This window comes from Gobio gobio (assembly GCF_949357685.1).
Source record: "Gobio gobio genome assembly, chromosome: 2".
Taxonomy (NCBI): Eukaryota; Metazoa; Chordata; class Actinopteri; order Cypriniformes; family Gobionidae; genus Gobio; species Gobio gobio.
In genome coordinates this window covers 23,333,446-23,354,438 of record NC_137098.1, presented here as the reverse complement: position 1 = coordinate 23,354,438, position 20,993 = coordinate 23,333,446, and the positions used below count along the sequence as shown (strand labels likewise).

Sequence of the window (20,993 nt, the reverse complement as noted above, 5' to 3'; positions counted from 1 at the left end):
GTTGTTTAGGGTCCTTGTCATCACGAGACAAATCGCCATTGCACATTTAACATGTAGCTCGACTTGAATCTCCTTCTTTTGACTTAAAGTAGCTACTGCCACGCTTTCTGTTCATGAGTTCCATTTACACTTTCAATGGCGGCATCATTACGTTCGACCAGTGGGGCGCGCATAGTGCAAGCCTAGGGTTCGGGTTCGGTGGAAAAAAATTCTGAGGTTCGGGAGAAACCGAACCCCGTCAAAAAGCCCAATATTCGGCCGAATCCGAACCCGAATCCTGGATTCGGTGCATCCCTACTTTTGAGTGCCATGGGCAAATCATGCTGGGAAATAGAAATCCCTGCCCAGTTTCAGTTAAACTTAAGTTCATCTAAATTAAAATAAATATTTACATAAAACTCAAAACGACGAAACGGTACTTAAAATATATCAGTTCTGTGAACTTTTTGACTGAATAACTAATTTGTTTAATTTAAGTTTGTCCTACTCAAACCAATTAATTATTTTGAGCGATTTACAGTGTGGAAATCTTAATGGAACGGACCTTTTAGTTTGTGATTCGTATAAATAAATTGAAAAAAGAAATCGACTCATTCATAAGGATTATTAAATTAAATTTGATGCAATTTTACTATTAATTGAAATGCGTAAATCTTGAAAAAAAATGTATTGCACATATTAAGCATATTTAAGCACTTGATTAATAGCAAGTATTTAGAAAATAGATAGGGTGAATATCCATTTCATGTCGACTTTAAAGCTCATTATAGTCTGTCAAGCACAATGTTGTTTAATTTGGGATTTTCCAAGGCCATGTGTTAGAATGAGACTGTTCAGATGAAGTCCCAACCATAAACAGCAGATTAAATGAAATGATACAGTTACAGGTGATTATAATTTCTTAAAAGTTTGGTGCATCAGAGTTTTCCCTATTTTATGTGGCCATGTGATGCAAGCATTCAAGACTAATGAGATAATAAGCCTGCACAATATATCCACCTAGTAAAAACAATAACTCCTATATTATCGTGATATGCCAATCTGTATCTTCTCACAAATATACTATAGCTAGATTAGACATACAGATTTTGTAATTTGGGAAAACCGTGATGAAGCCAAAAAGTCTCATCATGCATCACATACAATAACATTTCATAGATAATAAGACAAAAGTAATTTTAACATACTTTGTTTGCACCTGGCTTGTTCCACAAACAAAGGGATGATGTTTCATTTAAACTATCAAGAAATACATACAGTATATTCAATGAAAGAAAAGAGTAGGGGAATAAATTAAAATGATAAAGGCAATCCAATTGTTCAGGTTAATTTATTAGTAGTAAATTAATCTTTATTTTTTACAAATCCACAAGTCTCCTACCTTGACTTGATAACAAGGCACAATAACTATTTTGATTTTACTGATTCATTCACTAATGGCAGTGACTTTTACATCCTTTGGATTCGCTTGTACAATGGGACCAGAGAAAAAAAGATTTCAAGAAAATTCATGGACACTAATTTGCCATAACTAAAGTCATCTAGGAGATTAAAAAGCAAGTTTAAAACATATTTTGAGATATATTCTTGTTTGAGGTTCTATTGACATTTTCTTTTCTGTGGTAAAGAGTCTTAATACAGATGATGAAACTATCTTTTATGTTTTTTCAAAGCATTAAAACAAATGTGTATATGTGTGTGAATGCATTAATAAAGAGTTACTTCATAAATCGTCTCCTCCATTCCTGATGTGTGTAACGCTATTTTCCACAGTACATCATTATCCTACATTTAGGTCTAAAGTATGTATTTCTAAGAAACAAATCAACAGTTTATCGCAATTCCGTCATTCATATTCATTCTAGCATCTGTTTAAGATATTAGAGATGCTTTCGGGAATGTTCTGAAATTCATCTGATTGTCCTCTCTCACATTATCTCACTTTAAGATGTGGTCTAGCCAATGTACATGCACATACACACTCACTCACTCACTCACAACCACACAAACCTCTCACCTTGAACTGTGACAGTTGAAGGGCTCTGTGTTTAAGACTCCACAGAAATCTAGCCAAAGATCCCTCAGAAAGACAACAGAGTTCAAATTTCCCAATATAGAAAAATATATATAAAACACATGGCGACAATGAAGAACGATAAAGCAACTCTTTCTGAAAGTGCACATCAAATAAGACCATTGTCACTGACACCTCTCCAGAATGCTCTCTCCATATCCACAGAATCCTTCCACAGGTCGGCTGAAGAAAGAAGCTAGAGTGAACGGCTGTGTAGAGAGACATCTTACAGTAAGAAGATTTCAGTCTTTCATTTAATTCCACTGCAGTTTGAAAAGGGTTCACACACAAGAGGCAGGTGTTCAACATCTGAAGACCGACAGTAAAATGCAGTGTCTACCCGCTGTACGGCTGGTGCCATGACACTCTCAGGAATTTCAGAGGAAAGAAGCCAATTTGCTTTTATTCTGGTAGATGATTTAAAAAAAAAGTACCATTTAAGGTGATGGTGCAAACGAAAGAAATTACTTTACATCCTGTCTCTGACTTAGGGCTTTTACAGTCACTGTGGGTCAGAAGTGCAGATCAGATGAACGGGGCTCCGAAGCATTTGAGGCACCACTGCACACCGTTGCTTGGTGGTCTGTCAATGGGGGATAGGACTTTAAGCTGTTCTGCGCTGAGCTCATTGTATGCAAGACGGTATTCACGATTAAATGCTTCTGTGAGGGAAAAACAAAAGGTAAAAAAGACAGTTAAGAAGTTAATCTTACAAGGATGTGACTATATTTGCCAGAAATTTGCCATTAAGATTAACATTTAGGTGTTTAATATATTTGACAATTAAGCATTTTCCTTCAAAATTCTCATTACTCTAATACAGAAATCAATCTCATTTCCAGTAATGGATATTAACTTTTTTTTTAAATTATTGGACTAATTAAATTTTTTCCAACAACAGATAGCATGAGATATAAATACTTAGGACTAGATTCACTAAACAGGGCAAAGTAGCGTGAGAGCGAAAAAGTGCAGATGGGAGTGGAAAGTTCTGTGCGTGATCGACTGACAAGGTGCAAATTAATCACAGATGCAGCCGGATCATTTCCATAATGACCAACTCAATCTACCAGTTAGCATCTGGTTTAAGAAGTGCTTTTTTGGGGACGGTAAATAATGGTGCAAACACCAGTAAAGGGCAAATCTTAGTAAATCACATTGTGTGATTAATTTAAATACTCTCCTCCCATAAATTTTGCATCTGAAAGGGAAATTCCTACAAATGCATATGCAATAAGTTCAGCCGCAAAAATAACCCTGTCCACACCTTGTCAGTGCTAATTTTTCACTGCGTGTCTTTAATAAATCCTGACAGTAGTTTTTTAACGCCAACAGAGGGTTTTGTGCTGGGGCAAGCTGTTAGTAAATCCGGCCCTTAATGTACTTTCTAACAAAATTTAATTTCATATCATTTCATGCGTTCATTCATATCTCATATTTTTTTTCACTTTACATTAATGAGAATGAGATTTATTTGCATAAAGACAAATTCCGTTTCAATGAAAAATATTGCATCTCAATGCATCATAATGATCCTAAACATATACTTCATGTTCTTTATGCAAATAAAATTTTTAACTTTCTTTTGACATGTTCTTGACAGATTTTTTATTACATTTAATAAGTGCTTAGTGGGTAAACCTCACAAAATCTACAGTCATGTAATGACTGTAATGAAATCACTTTCATGTGAAATTAAAGAACAGCATTCACTTACCAACATCAATGTTCTCCTTTCCTAAGGCAACAAGTGACAGAAACAAAATTTCCCTATAGATACTCCTGGACATGAAAAGAAGAGTTAATTAGAGCACAAGATACTCATACACTCATATATGACAAAATTATAGCAAATGAGTTAGACCTTGGTGATCACAAACAACAGGGCATATTAAGCTTAATCAGTTCAGTTGCGAAAACTCTTGGGATAGTTTTAGCACATGCCATGAATATGATACAGTTAATGTATTTGGTCTTGGTGGACTAGATCTACTATGTAAACTTCTGCTTTTAATGCTCCTGTTGCTGCAGAAGAGTGATTAAATCATAGAAATGCGTAAGATTCCAGCTATTTGACTACTGTTACAACAAAATGTTGGCAATGTTTGGAGTGTGCTTACTTTTTACTGTACAGTACTAGCCTAGAGTTTATATTATAAACTCTTCATTGCATTAAATTATCCAGGGAATACAACACTGGACTCTATATGCAAATTTGCAATAATTAAGAAATATAACTGTCCCAAGACTTCAACCTTAATGTCTAATTTATGTGGTAAAATGATATCAACAATCATCTTTTAGTCAAGTTGTGACCACATATTACTTTTTGATCCTTTGTTGTAGGCCTAGTAACATAATGGGAACAAATTAATAATATTTATTTAACTAAAACAAAAGGACTAAATTAATTTAAAAAAGTGCTCAACCAATTAATAGACACAATATATATTTTTTGCATGTCCTGTGCAGTTCTCAGTATAAAGGCCTGTACACACCGGGACGAATATCGCGCGCGCTTATCGCCAGCGTTTTTCGTGCCGTTTTTCGGCGCGTCTTGAGTGTTCACACCCAAGCGATTTTCACTGGCGCTGCGCCGAGTGAACGTGCACATTCAGTCGATGCGCTCCCGGTACACAAGGTGGTACTGCGGCACTTTAAGCCTCTGACACTCGCTTGTCACACAGAAGGAGAAGAGAGACAGTATTTACGTGCTTGCCAAAACCATAGACATATTATGTATATGGACAAAACCATTCACACACTTTTTGCTAACTGGCAAGCAGCATTAGCAGTTAATCTTCTTTGTCTACTTACTACTTCTTCGTCGTATCAATGTGTGCTCGGCAAGAGCGTTTTGTGCTTGAGCGCCACCAAGTCGTGTTTTACTGTCACTTCAGCAGCTCCAGGCACGTGAACAAAAGCGCCGATCTCATTGGTCGGACAGTTTTTTACGCGCTGCGTCAAAATAAAAAAACGAACCCGAGGCGTTTTTTTTTTTTTTTAAATGACGCTTTTACGCCTGTCGTTTTGCGCGTCGGTGTGAACACTCACATTGGCGCCCATTGTTTAGTCCCGAGGCGTTAAACGTCGGCGATAAACGCGTGCGAAAATCGTCCCGGTGTGAACAGGCCTTAAGGCAGGGCTCTAACACACATAGGGTGCTTCTCAAAAAGAAAGGCTGCATCCTAGTGAGTCTGCATCCTTCCTAGTCCAGTCCTTCGGAGGTTTGTAGGCTAGAGTTTTCCTCAGCATTAAACACTAGAACGAAACACCCACACTGTCATGGCACAAAAATACTATTAGAATTATATGTTGAATTATATTAAAAAGCTTTACAAATAACGGCCTTTCTATTAATGGAGTACAGGTAATTACAACCATCTGTTTAGCATTATGTAATTCATTTACAACAAAACAAAAGTAAACATAATGCATTCATCTCTAAAATAATTTTTTGTCTTGCATTACCGTAGTGAAATTGGACAAGCTCGGCGGCAATTCATTTTTTCTATAATTCTTTTATATGAACTGGAATGTTTGCAAAGGATATTCAACTATTTTACTGATCAGCTCATTTCAATTATGATTAAATTCATTAAAGAGGAACAGTTGAAATTCAAAATTTTGGATTTAAAGTCAAAATTATGACTTAAAAATCTAAATTATGATTAAAAGTCCTAATTATGAGATAAAAAGCTGACATTAGGTTTAAAAAAGTCTAAATTATGATCAAAACACACACTAAGACATTTAAGAGACAAAATCATGCTTGTTATTTATTTTATTTTAAAATGCGCTTTTAATTTTTTGATTCACACTTATAATTTTTACATGCGTTTTTACATTTTGAAATCAAGTTTTTACAACAGAAATTAAAAAATCAAAAACGTACTTACTAGCTTTTCATCTAAAACTAAATTAATTTCCTATCATCATTGTGAAGCTGCTTTGAAGCAATCTGTGTTGTGAAAAACGCTATAGAAATAAAGGTGACTTGACTTGATTGTGGGTGATTGGAGGACGCAAAGGATACACTTGATGCATCCTTCAAAATAAGCCAAATGAAGGATGCGAAATAAAGAGCTTGATGACGTGGACAGCTGTGATATAGCCTTACTATCCTTCCGATTGAGAAGCACCTGGTTTTTGTCTTAGAGTCTTTACTAATGGGCTTGTTGAATTAGGGTGCGTTTGATTAGGGAGACTAAAATGTGGAGTGTTGGGGTTACTCCAGGACCAGGATTGGGAACCACTGGTATACGTATAGATGATAGATAACAGAAAAGTATGTGCGTTACCTATTGAAATACATAGCGTTTAAAATTTAAAACATTTGTACTTGTGACAAATATTGAATAATGTGGGTTACAATATTGACGTAAAGTACACTAATGCATGACATATATTAGAAAACTAGGCTACCATTCTTAATGCTATACAAAGTAATCACTGTTATCATTTTTTATTTAAGGCAAGGGTAATAAATTAAATTATATAAATAGTAACGTACACTGTTTAATGTGTAATAACCTAAAATATGTGCTAGTACTATATACAGTAAAATGTAAGCCCAGGTTCACATTCTTGACATTTACTATATTGTTTGAAATCATTCCAAACATAAAACACACACATATAGGTTCATAAGTACTAAATTTGCTCCTGTAAATACTGTATGATTTATTTTTTACTGTGTTTTTCTTGCAACCAACAAATCTAGCCCATTGGCAAGGCAATGTTGGCTGCTACTCGCAAAAAAGTGCTTTGATACCTTCTTCTTATAACTAAGGAGGTTATGATTAGACCATCACTTAGCATGGTGGCGGTACGCAAGGTGGCAATACAGGGAGTGCAGAATTATTAGGCACGTTGATTTTCGGATCATATTTTTTTTCCAGGCACATTTGACCAATTCCAAACCACAGTAATCCTAATAACTACTATTGATTTAGTATTTAATAATGTATAAGTGATATATAATTGTTCATGAAGGCTGGAAATGAAAATCACCTTATATTCAGGTGTGCAGAATTATTAGGCATGTTTTCTTTTACAGATAAATTGAGCCAAAAAAGAGATTTAACTCAGACTGAAAAGTCAAAAAGTATTAAATGCCCATGAGAAGGATGCAATACTAATGCAATACTAGACATTGCAGTTAAGGCATGACCATTGGACAGTGAAATGCTCGTTGGGTCAGCAGGATCTGACAAAAACAGGTGGTGAAGAAAAGACACCTATTAACTGCAAAAGAATTAAGAATTAAGGTGAAGAATTAAGGGTGAAACCATCAGGAACCCTTTAGTCTCCAGCGCCACCATTTTCCAAAGCTGCAACCTACCTGGAGTCTCCAGAAGTGCAAGGTGTCAGGATCTCAGAGACTTCAGTTAGGTAAAGAATCCTAAAAAATGACCCCCACTAGATAAGAATCACAAGCTGAAGTGTTGTAAAATACATGAAGAAGGTTTTTTTTTATAGGCTTTATGGACAGATAGGTTGAGAGTGACTCTTGAAGGACCAGCACCACATCCTCTAGTACCACTGTTTGAAGAATTCATCTTCCAGAATCTGGCAGTACGTTTTGGGAGTTCATTTTAGTCCATCCTGAAGTCCGTTTTGCAGAGATGGACTAAAAATGAACTCCCAAAACGTACTGCCAGATTCTGGAAGATGAATTCTTCAAATTACTGTGGTTTGGAATTGGTCAAATGTGCCTGGAAAAAAAATATGATCAGAAAATCAACGTGCCTAATAATTCTGCACTCCCTGTAGACTTATTTCTCATTGCATGATCAAGCTCATTGACTTTTATAAACACTGTATAGAAATATTACGGAAGTATTGGCCTGTAAAGAACTACTCATATTTCTTTACAAGCAAACTGCATATACTCATTCTAAGCATGGGTTTATGTTCCAGCTTTAGAAATGAACAGGGCCTTGTGCCAAAAATGTCATCAAAATGGAAAAAATGCCCCTCAAATTCAAGATAATAAAATCCCCTGTATAAATGAAACTAAATCTATTACGACTGTCAAAAGTAAAGTGAAATGTCAAAATGCATGAAAAGTGTTGACTATAGCATTATATTTAGATCTGCTCATGTTGCCTCCAAGATTACTTTTTACGCATTGTTTTTTGCAGCATTGAGCATTATAACTAATCACGCGTTTCTGTTGAGCGTATGAATGCAACGGCAAATTAGAGGCGTTTAGATTAGTCACCAGTGATGAAGAAATCCGCTGATAACGGCTGAGTAATTGTGTACTCTCACAGATTCTCATAAACAATATGAAAATATGATGTAATCAAGAGATTGATTCTTCATGCCACCAAGACATTTTTTATGTATCCTAACATTAATTATTATTATTTAAAATATAGTTTTTTATTTTTTATAATTTACATACTTTGTGTAGGCTAAACATGCCATGTCACCAGTATAAAGATGACTTTTGTTGATATTGATGTTGTTTGAAGTAACTGGTTACATTTAAATATTTAACATAAACGACAACACAGATACATTTAATAAGGAAGCAACATAAATTGCCCTTATTAAGGTAAAAATGACTATTGGAAATCAATTCAATGCAGGACCAGCTCACAGCAAACACTGAATACGACTATTGAAATGTTAAGCAAGCAACCCATTGGCTGCAGAAGCAACAGAGGTCAGTCAGCCTCGTCCCATGTAGTAAACAATGTGATTGCTAGCAGATTGTTTGTAAATGACCTATCAGAACTAGTCATATATACAAGATATAGTATGCATGTCCAACCTCTGCCGTTTAGCTTCTGGGTGTTTCTTGATCTCCCTTAGGAGCATGTTGATGGGGCCATAAACATCGTTCGTCTGAATGCTGCGTACGATGCTGTTCAGTAGAGTTCGAGTCTCCTGGTGGTCAGTGGGGGCTAGAGTTCCCTTTCTTTGCACTGCACAACAAAGACACTCACATTCAGTGTCATACATGAGCTTAAGTAGCTTAATGGCAATACATTCATGAGGTTTCTCAACGCTATTTATTAGGTTTATTTAGATGTGCACATCTAAGATCTTATCACACCATGATAATGAACATTAAAGGGTTAGTTCACCCAAAAATGAAAATTCTGTCATTAATTACTCACCCTCATGTCGTTCGACACCCGTAAGACCTCCGTTCATCTTCGGAACACAAATGAAGATATTTTTGTTGAAAGCTGATGGCTGAGAAAGGCTTCAGATAGGCCTCCATTGGCATTCAGTACATTTACACTCCCAAGACCCATAAAAGGCACTTAAAACGTCGTTACAAAGTCCATCTCACCACAGTGACTCTACAATAATTTTACGATGCGACGACAATAGTTTTTGTGCATTGATCGTGCTTTAGGTCTCGGCGTAGTTCTCAAAATGGGGTTAAAGTGTGCATTTCATGGATTCCCGAACGCCGGATCTGCGCCGGATTCTCGCGCATGCGTCGTGGAGGCACACACGGAAGACAAGAACAAGTTGGATAAAGGTGTTATTTTGATTTTTTTTTTGCGCACAAAAACTTTTGTCGTCTCATCGTAAAATTATTGTAGAGTCACTGTGGCGAGATGGACTTTGTAACGACGTTTTAAGTGCCTTTTATGGGTCTTGGGAGTGTAAATGTACTGAATGCCAATGGAGGCCTATCTGAAGCCTTTCTCAGCCATCAGCTTTCAACAAAAATATCTTCATTTGTGTTCCGAATATGAACGGAGGTCTTACGGGTGTCGAACGATATGAGGGTGAGTAATTAATGACATAATTTTCATTTTTGGGTGAACTAACCCTTTAATGTGTTGCTGCTAATACTGAACAAATAAATCTTCTCCAAGTGCCCCTGCTGTACTCACAAAAGGTCCTCCAGAGCTGATAGAGGGGCTCGGTGGGCTCCTGATGTAAGTTGACATTGTCCCACAGCAACTGCACATACACCTGCTTACTGTCTTGAAACAGAGATGTCTGCGGCAGCTACGGGAGTAAAACAGAGAGGGAAACATTATCATGCAGTTCAGTTCATCAAGATCATCATGATGTGACACGTGTAACATAGGACCATTCTGTGATACTTTTTTAAAGCTTGATGCTTTTTGGTTAATTATATGGAAGAGAGCAAGTGGGACTTTTTTTTTTTTACATTTCTGTTTTTGTGATCCGCAAAAGAAAGATAAGCATACTGCATTAGAACAAAACCAGGGCGAGTAAAAGATAGTAAGTGAACCATCCCTTTAAATTTAGCACAGTCATCAACTAACAGTTCATTACTATAGAAGATATGGTGCAAGACTAGTCCAGAGTAGCAGTTTCATGATGTGTTTCAGTTTATTATCGAATGGCAAATTCCAAAATCATTTTTGTGCATCAGGCATGCAACAATATAAATCAATAACGCCCAAGTATATAAATAGATATAAACGAGCGGGGTCACCTTTTAAAAATTTATTTAGCCTGCTCCCGATGGCCAGTCCAAGCCTGCCTTAAATTCAGCACAGTTATTAACAATAAAAATGATGGCACTTTGTGTGGAAAAGATTGTCCTCCGTGTAAGCCTTTCAAACTACTTCTCATTGTCCACACATTATAAAACAGTTAGCCTACATAAATGATGTAAAACAGTAAGCTGTCACCCCTCGTGCTAATATACAACCCACAGCGCAAATTGAAAGACAACAAATAAAAAAGGAAAAATATAAAATCACTTATATTTAATTTCTTTAAATTATAATTTCTTAAATCACAATTAAAAAAGTAAAATTGAAAAAGGACAGAAAATGGCATTTATCCATTGATGATACCTGTACTCCATTGTTGCAGTGTTCAGAGGTGAGGATGAGTCCAGGCAGAATGCTGGGCAGGTCTAAACGGCGGAAATACCACACCAGGTTCCAGAAGATAATGGGGTGCTGACTGAGGAACTTATGTGTATAGATTACCTGAGAGATAATGAAAATGGATGAATCAAAGAGAATACATATATAAAGCCAAGCACATTACAAGACAACAGGCTGTTAGTTGAAGACTTGCTTTCTTGCTTTCTGTCTTGTTGGTACACACTTAACACAACTAGAGACTTACAGAGGGTTCACAGTGTAAGTTTACTACGATCTGGGGTTCTTTGGCGCAGACTTAAAAAGGGAAGCAAGGAAACATTTGATAAATGCAACATGCCCATATGTTTACTGAACCATCAAAAGGTTGTTGTAAAGTCATGCCTGAATACCTGATCCCCCTCATTCTCTAACAGCGACTCCAACTCTTTGCGCAGGACCAGTGGACTGAGATACGGCACAGAAACCGGTTTTGGGTTGGGCCACTTTTGACCTAAAGTGTCCTGGAACAACAAAATACAGAATTAATCAAACAATTGTGAGCAATAAGTATGATTCTTGAAAAACTAAGGATATTAAAACTAGAAGAAGATGCTCACTTACCACCACCTCTTGTAGGCTGTTGGGCAGGCTTGTGGTGGATATGCCATGATTGGGTCTTTGGATCAAGTCCAGATTCTGCAGTGGGCCTCCCACACTGTTGCTCCGGGTTAAAGTGTTGCGTTTCTCAGCTTGTCTCTCTATGAGACCCAGGGGGTCTGAATGTACTGGCTCTGGTACAAAGCTACAGTGCAAAGTCATAATTCATAACGTGATCTCAGATTTATGAAAAAGAAACATCATCAGTTAGCCAATAACATTCTCATTTGACACACTCATTGGTAAATAAATTCTATATTTCTAGCAACAGAACATTTAAGTGGTTAAACAACACATTAATATCTTCAATATATCTTTATGTTAACTAATGAACTAACTAATGTTATCTAATGGAGCCTTTTTGTAAAGTGTTACCAAACAATAATAAAGAATCAGAACATTTCCAATCAATATCTAGTGCATGTTGTAGTCAGACTCCAGATTAAAATGTAAAAATGCACCCCAGGAATTTTGGATGATGGTTTCAAACGTTGGTGTAACATGGGACTTATTAGGCTTGGGGACATGTTTTCAGGCAATAAATTTATGTAATTTATTGAGTTAAGCCAGAAGTATCAGTTGATTAAACAAGATTTTTTTCATTTCCCCCAATTGAGACATTATATTACTAATAGCACAACACTTGTTAGGAATTGTGAAATATCTTCTATTGAGAAGTTATTATTTTTATCTTCCGGAAAAATGTCTCTGTGTAGGTTTTATGGTTCTTTGTGTTCATTTTATTCGGCTGATACACAGAGTATTAAAACTAAATGGGAAGAAGAGTTAGCTACTGACATTGATGATAAAACATGGAATGACATTTGGTCTTATGCTAAGAAAATATCTGTTTGTACACGTACAAAATAAATACAATTTAAAATCATACATAGACTCCATATTTCCCCTAACCGCAGACATTTTTTCAATCCCTCTCTATCGCCTATGTGTTTAAAATGTAAAACTGAAATAGGTACTCTAACACATTGTCTGTGGTCATGTAACAGGCTGCAAAGGTATTGGTTTTTGGAGCTGGGGGAAATGGAAAAGATCTTTAATATTCAGCTGGATTTTGACCCAGTCTCATTGGTGTTGGGTATTCCTAATGGTCGCATTGCCTCATCTGCTAATAAGAAATTGTATAATATTTTGTCTTTTGCTGCCGGAAAAAATATTTTACTTAATTGGATCAGTGATAAATCTCTATCTCTTAAAGGTTGGCATAAGATTATTTTTGAATTGATTCCCCTGGAGCGTCTTACCTATGTATTGCATCAAAAAACAAGCCAGTTTTATGAAGTCTGGACCCCATTTTTTGACTATTTGGAAACTCACCTTCGCCCTATTATTTTACAAGGAATATTGTAACTGTATAACTCTGTGGACACGGAACCATTTTTTCGTCTTCTTTTTGACATATGTTATTGTCTTTTTTTTCTAATCTGGTTTATGATGATGTAGTCCTGTTTTATATATAAATTTAAGCAATTTTTTTTCTTTTTTTTCTTCTTTGTGGGTGTCTGTGATGGTTGTTGATGTCTTTTTGTATTATAATGAAAATTCAATAAAAAAATTAAAATAAAAAAAAGTAAAAATGTTTAAGTTTGAAAATAAATGGCCTATTAAGTCTTTAAGTATTTGTGATTAACACCATTGCAAATACAAAAACCTGAATGACTGTTTAAAACATTTAAATACTGTTCAAAAACCGGAAATAGTGCAGCTGCTTTGTTTATGGGGTGTATACCATTGTAGCAGCTGCATTTCTGCTATTCCATAAGCACCCTCTGCTGTTAGAAAGTGAATGTATTTATTATTATTCTGCTGCTCATGCGTGTTAGAGGTTACAGAGTGCGCACATGCCTCTATGATGCAGCACACACGCAGTGTTGTACATTTTAACCGGTTGATTAAAAAAGTTCTTAAAATACATTCTAAAAATCTGAATAATTCCTAATAAATATGTGGCAAGCAGCGAGGCGAGGGACTGTGAGAGCGGGCTGGTGGCGAGTGATAATGAACGCCAGCTGCGCGCCACACCGGTCTCGTCTCACGGAGGAGTGACGGGAGCATAAAAGGAGGAGCGACGACAGTGCAAGACGAGAGAGGACCAGGCCTGGAATTTGAGTTGTGTTTGTTTATATTTTGTTAGGTGTGTGCGCGGCAGTCGTCGGTGAGGGGCTGCCGCTTTTACTTTAATTTTGTGTTTGTTATTTTATTAAAGTCTTGTAAACTTCGCCAGTTCCCGCCTCCTTCTTCCCGGGCCCGCTCTCACAGTCCCTTGCCTCGCTGCTTGCCACTAAATAATTATTCACGGTATTTTAAAGTGCCCACAATAACAATACCGTGCATGTTCATTATCATGACATATTGTATTAATGTATATAGGCATGTCTACTTGACACAAATCTCACTTAGGTATGTTTACATGCTTACATGTTCATCAACTGACATGTATTTTTTTAGCAAATATTAAGTAAACATCAAGTCAGACTTAAATAAACATGCATGTTTATATGAAGAAAACATACACATCATGGCATGCACATATGTGCATGGTTGATCAAATTATTTCAGGTCTACACCACCCCTTTCAATCTGATCCAAATTTCTTTAAGATTTGTTTGGGTGCATGTAAACGTAGTTACTTTGACTGGTGTTTAGCACAGATCCGTATCTTTTCAAAATCAAGCTTTCGATATTTATTCATGCACCAACAAACACAAAAATTAATTATGGCTCATGTTACATTTCAGGATTGTGTTTACATACATCTTTGGGGTTCCACTTTGACCGGCAGGCATCTCGACAGGAACCTTGCTGTCCTCCGGAGATTCTGGGAAGCTCATGAGTTCTGGAGGCTCACTAGGATAGCATTTTACTTCTGAGGAGCCAGAGGTGGCCGGTTGCGTGCTGGAGCTGTGGATACTGTCTCCTGATGTGCTTGTCAAGTAGAAGCTGTAAACCAAAAATACACAGCAGTTAATATTACTTTCTATTAATCAAAATTGCACAGATGTTTATATGTTATTAAGCACAACTGTTAAGTGTCAAACATAAATCTAAAAACATGAATTGAGCACATGAAGTCCGGTAAAATGTGTTGTTGTACTTGTGGTGCAAACCACTGAACATATACAGCGAGACATGATGCAATGGTCTAAAAGGGTTGAGCTAACCTTTTGCTCACTGAACATTATCAGCAGAAAAAAATATATTTTAGGTTTTTGGCAAAAGAGTAGAAAATGTAAACCATTACTGTAATATCAAAATATGTTTGCATTTCCTAATTGTGAATGCATAATGTGTGTTGTAATAAAAAAATGGCAACACTTAAAGCCTTTATGTGTAATGCATTATAAAGGTATACATAATGTATGTTAAAATGCATTATATTTTTTCATAAATAATTGTAACCAAGGTTGAAATGCATTTTAATATTTGCAGATTTCCCTGTTACATCTGAAATTGGTGGTTTGCCATGTGTTTTAATGTATTATACCGTTTTAAAGGTGTGTTCAATGAATAGATAAGTATTATAATGTATTTTAACTGTGGTAACAATTATTCATGACATGAGACAATGTATTATAAGGTGCATTACAAGGTACAAATAATGCATAAAAAATACTTTTTATAATGCATTAGGATTTAGGTGAAGTGTTACCAAAATATTTCTTTAAAAACATATTTTGAATGTACAGGTGCTGGTCATATAATTAGAATATCATCAACAAGTTGATTTATTTCACTAATTCCATTCAAAAAGTGAAACTTTTATATTATATTCATTCATTACACACAGACTAATACATTTCAAATGTTTATTTCTTTTAATTATGATGATTATAACTGACAACTAAGGAAAATCCCAAATTCAGTATCTCAGAAAATTAGAATACAAAGAAAGGATTTTTAGAAATCTTGGCCAACTGAAAAAGTATGAACATGAAAAGTAGGAGCATGTACAGCACTCAATACTTAGTTGGGGCTCCTTTTGCCTGAATTACTGCAGCAATGCAGCGTGGCATGGAGTCGATCAGTCTGTGGCACTGCTCAGTTGTTATGAGAGCCCAGGTTGCTCTGATAGTGGCCTTCAGCTCTTCTGCATTGTTGGGTCTGGCCAATTGCATCTTCCTCTTCACAATACCTTCATAGATTAGATTCCATAGATTGCCAATTAAGAACAGGGATACCATGGTCCTTAAACCAGGCACTGGTTGCTTTGGCACTGTGTGCAGGTGCCAAGTCCTGTTGGAAAATGAAATCTGCATCTCCATAAAGTTGGTCAGCAGCAGGAAGCATGAAGTGCTCTAAAACTTGACCTTGGACCTCAGAAAACACAGTGGACCAACACCAGCAGATGACATGGAACCCCAAACCATCACTGACTGGAAACTTTACACTGGACCTCAAGCAACGTGGATTGTGTGCCTCTCCTCTCTTCTTCCAGACTCTGGGACCCTGATTTCCAAAGGAAATGCAAAATTTACTTTCATCAGAGAACATAACTTTGGACCACTCAGCAGCAGTCCAGTCCTTTTTGTCTTTAGCCCAGGCGAGATGCTTCTGACGCTGTCTGTTGTTCAAGAGTGGCTTGACACAAGGAATGCGACAGCTGAAACCCATGTCTTGCATACGTCTGTGCGTATTGGTTCTTGAAGCACTGACTCCAGCTGCATTCCACTCTTTGTGAATCTCCCCCACATTTTTGAATGGGTTTTGTTTCACAATCCTCTCCAGTGTGTGGTTATCCCTATTGCGTGTACACTTTTTTCTACCACATCTTTTCCTTCCTTTCGCCTCTCTATTAATATGCTTGGACACAGCTCTGTGAACAGCCAGCCTCTTTTGCAATTACCTTTTGTGTCTTGCCCTCCTTGTGCAAGGTGTCAATGGTCGTCTTTTAGACAACTGTCAAGTGAGCAGTCTTCCCCATGATTGTGTAGCCTACAGAACTAGACTGAAAGACCATTTAAAAGGCCTTTGTAGGTGTTTTGAGTTAATTAGCTGATTAGAGTGTGGCACCAGGTGTCTTCAATATTTAACCTTTTCACAATATAAAAATTTTCTGAGATACTGAATGTGGGATTACAAATTTAAGAAAGTACATTGCATTTAGCATTTAAGGTAAAAATTATGATATCAGATGAATTAGTCTGCTATGCAAATCTTCCAGACCTGTTTTACTGATTTCAGAGGCTCTAGCAAGATTCTCCTTTCCTGCCAGACCTGTTTTCTCTATTGTGTTTTAAATGAGTCAGATCACTGAGATTCCACTGAGCCCAGACGTTGCACCTTTTGTCTTTAATGGCTCTGGGATGGCTCTTGGAATTGGAGTTCCTGGCCATTATCAGCATGCGAATAGTTATGCTGATTCAATGGGACTGGTAGGGCTTTCATAGTAGGGTGTGTCCTTTTACCTATACAACATTTGCATTGTATTGTTCAGAGTGTCTCCTCCCCTGCTGTATAATCCCTCCCCCTGAAATATAGATAAATTACAATGTATAACTCCTTTAGTGAGACTTGGAACCTCAGCCGAAGAACAGCACGATTCTCAATAAATGAGTAACGTCTGCTTTAAAGATATCCCAACGTCTCCTGGTCTCTTCTTCAAACGAGGAAAAGGAAATTCACAACAGAATTTGAGATTTTCCTTAGTTGAAAGTTATAATCATCAAAATAAAAGAAATAAACATTTGAAATATATCAGTCTGTGTGTAATGAATGAATATAATATACAAGTTTCACTTTTTGAATGGTATTAGTGAAATAAATCAACTTTTTGATGATATTCTAATTATATGACCAGCACCTGTATTTTTTGAAATTTTAAAATATTTTTCCACATTTGAAGAGTTAAATCAAGTAAAGTTTTTGCACTGTATAGTTCAGCATCAAACAGACATAAATCTTTAATAGCTCACCCTGGTGTAGCACGCAAGTCATGGAACTCAACATGGAGCAGAGGGAGAAAAGAGATTTGACAGAAAGGACAGGTGCAGTTGAGATTGGAGTCGTCAGCCGTCCAGCCTGCCATGATCTCCTCATCATACACCAGAGCCTCACAAGACCGACACTGAGAGCAGCTGGACATTAGAACCTGCCAAAAAGAAACATGAAGTACAATTTTACTACATCATTCTGAAGTGATCTTCTATTTGAGCATCAGCAGAGGGCGCTGCTCTCACCTCTAAAGCACAATTCTGGTAAATGCTGGATGTGCTGGCATGATGAGAAGAACTATGTTCAGACCTCTCTGAGTCTGCACCTTTCATTGAGCGACCTGGAGTCAAAGCTGCAAAGAACAAATGCAAAGAGAGAAATGCTTTTCAAATATGACAACAGGGTGTACAGACTGTTAAACTTGCAATAACATAACTTTGTCTTTAAATTAGAAATAAAATGATAGCATGAAGCTTTAGAAAGAAAATTCATATCAGATACATGTGTTTTGGCATATAGCATGAGGTATGTGTATTTTGTATGAGCCTTACGCGTCAACAACTGTGCACGGCCAGTCTCGCTGCTATCACTGCTGCTGCCCAAGCTGGTATTGCTGTGCGTGAGTCCATTTGAGGCCAGGCTGGGCATCAGGCCTCTGGGTAAAGTGTTCTCTGTTGCTCCCTCTGCAGATAGCAACTGTTCTTCTAGTCTAGCTGGGAAACTGTCTCGGGGCTGTGAGTTATCCTCCTGAATCACAGACATCCAAAAATAGTACAGACTAAACACATGTCTAACATTTATAATGAAGAAACACTGGAAAGCTTAAGAGTTTAGCTTTGGTACTGAACACACAGAGGGAGTTTTGATGCTGATGACTATGTTAAATCCATATATATTGTTTATAAGAGGAACTAGTATTTTAGTCCCAGAGGGGCAAAAGGATGCATATAAGAGGGCGCCTGCAGATTATAATATATATATATATATATATATATATATATATATATATATATATATATATATATATATTTACACATTACATTACATTTTTTTTTTTTTTTTTTTTTTTTACAAAATATATATTTTGCACTGGAAGCACCTAGAAAAAAATCCTTGTGTGTGCAAGCACACTTGGCAATAAAGCTCTTTCTGATTCTGATTCTGATTTAGGGGGTGCTTGGTGTCAAAACGTTTAAAGGGGTTGTGAACTGAGAGGTCAATTTCTCACCCGATCTTTTCGAAAAAATAAATGGGTTACTGTATTATAAAAACATACTGCAAGTTTCAGAACTTTCAGCATTGCAACCTTTTATGCAATGTAAGTAGATATAAAAATAAAGATATAATGAACCCTTTTCACAATTTGACAGCTGTAGTATTAAAAACGTAGTACAGTTTTTCAAAAGAGTTACACATGTATAATATGCATTTCATATGAAAAGATGTTCCTTAATTACAGCAGTGGACATTTATGTTGAAGTCTTAAAGGAGACACACCCCTTTAAATGGAATGTTTAAATCAGAGGGCTAAAATCAGGTATAAAATGGTTTTGATGAAAAAAAATATTTTCTCAAAATTCAACATTATGAGTTCACCTTAGGAAACATCATAAAAAATAAATTTCACAAACCCCTTTAAAAGCCACTGCCCTCAGAAAACAGCAGAAAGGTAGGATTGTTGTGTTGGCAATTGTTTATTTCCTTTCTGTCTATCCCTGGCTTTCATTCATACCATCAATTTACACCCTTGGAATGTATGTTAACCAATCACAATCAAAAATTCAACAACAGTATAACAATAGCCCCGTTTCCACCGAAATTACCCGGCACAATTTGTCCCAGGAACTTTTTTCCCCCAGACCTGCAGCTGTCTGTGTTTCCATCGCGGTCTAGATTAGTGCCGTGAAGATTAGTCCGGTGACGTAGGACTGTGCGCGACTTTTCAGTTCCCGCTGGATTTCATGCTCTGCATATAAGCTTAATAAAGACTGAACCTTGTCGTTGGTCCATCATCGTATTTTTAAAACTCCATTGTTGATTCAAATAACAAACAACTCTTACTGCATGCACCGCAACAGACTTTTAAAAGTGGTGGTTGAAAAAAAATTCCTGAACTTTGAAAAAGTGCTACCTCGCAAGCAGGGATATTTTGAGTTCATTTAGACCCTGGTCCCTGTGGTTGAAACACACCGAGTACCACCACAAAGTTCCTAGTTCCCGGGAAAAGTTCCTGAGGTGTAAACGCGGCTAATGTTACTAAAGCATTAAAGAAGAGCTTTGTTAACCTATTTCCTCCTGAGATACATTTTTCTTTTTCATTTCAATCAATTATTTTTGGTTGGTATAAAATTTTCTTTAGTTCACTCACCTCATCATCTGAATAGGAGTAAGCAGAGGCCACTGCATCCCACATCTTACTGGCCACATTGGCTGCCTGCTTCATGCCTGACTTAAGAATATCTACTTTTGGCCCTAATAAGAGAGAGTCCATCTTGATGCCTGATATGGAGTTGATAACGGATCCCAGTGAGCTACTCTGTGATGACTTTACAAGCGCGGTCAGCGATGATGACCTTTGACCTGCAGAGCCTGGGGTCTTGGGGGACTTGAATGCAAATGTCTTAGAGCGTGTGACGGCAGGGCTACGTTTCGGTGTTTCCGCTGAACTAGCCACTTTGACTGGACCGATCGGAAGGCTCGATCTTCTTTCTAAAGACTGGATAACTGCAGGAGAGTCTGGACAGTTAATTGAGTCGTGGTTTGATCCCTGTTGCAACTCCATGCTGGGAGATCTACCACTAAGGGGTTTACCACTCATGTACATCTCAATCTCATCTGCCAGATTCCTTGACACCACGGTAGGAAAGGGCCGTGTGGACTCCTGGCTCTGAATGGAGGTTGCATCCTCAGATTCGGAGGCAAAGAGCGAGAGAGGATCTGCCCCCACCTCAACATCCTCTCTCTCCACAGCTTTAGAAGAGGAGGAACCAGTGCTTATGGTTCGCCCAAGTCCTTCACTCCCCTGGGGTGTTGCTGCGTCTACTGAATCTTCCTGCTCTCTACTTTTATCGACTTTCACTTCTGCAGCACTGAATGCTTTGTGCTCCTTCTCCAGGTTATCTTCATGTTCCTCTTCCTGGAGGGCAGGGCTCAGTGTAGGCTCCATCTTAAACTCTTTAAAGGGAGCGATGGTTGCAAAAGGAGGAGGGGTCAGGCTGCCAGAGAACACGGCTGCAAGGATTTTTGCATCTGCGCCCATGTGATCAGCGCTGAGCTCCAGACTGCCCTTCTTTTGTAGCATGCCGGCTTTGCTCTCTGCACTGAAACTGCAGCTGCGCTCCATGAAGGCTTTCACCCTCTGCTGCTGTCCAGACTGAGAGACCTTTGAATCTGGCATTGCAGAATCATCCTCCACAGGCAGGGTGACATCTTCACTTTTTTTACGGGGCATGAAGAGCTTACCAGTACAAACACCTGCTGAAGAAATG

General features: G+C 37.4%; 1 protein-coding gene across 2 annotated transcripts in view; it reads right to left on the bottom strand.

Annotated features, from left to right (window-relative positions):
• Positions 1-767: 767 nt before the first annotated feature.
• dennd4c (DENN/MADD domain containing 4C) overlaps positions 768-20,993 on the bottom strand; it is a 159,541-nt gene continuing 139,315 nt past the window's right edge. The window contains exons 23-34 of one of the 2 annotated variants that reach the window (XM_079810951.1): positions 19,874-20,982; positions 18,057-18,252; positions 17,751-17,857; positions 17,487-17,662; positions 14,329-14,514; positions 11,521-11,701; positions 11,310-11,420; positions 10,885-11,022; positions 9,943-10,060; positions 8,859-9,012; positions 3,792-3,856; positions 768-2,736 (exon numbers count right to left, since the gene is read on the bottom strand). In XM_079810951.1, the coding sequence (XP_079667077.1) occupies positions 2,600-2,736; positions 3,792-3,856; positions 8,859-9,012; positions 9,943-10,060; positions 10,885-11,022; positions 11,310-11,420; positions 11,521-11,701; positions 14,329-14,514; positions 17,487-17,662; positions 17,751-17,857; positions 18,057-18,252; positions 19,874-20,982 (2,678 nt within the window). In that variant the 3' untranslated portion in view covers positions 768-2,599. The remainder of the gene's footprint in view (positions 2,737-3,791; positions 3,857-8,858; positions 9,013-9,942; positions 10,061-10,884; positions 11,023-11,309; positions 11,421-11,520; positions 11,702-14,328; positions 14,515-17,486; positions 17,663-17,750; positions 17,858-18,056; positions 18,253-19,873; positions 20,983-20,993) is intronic. The other variant, XM_079810952.1, reaches the window with a different exon arrangement.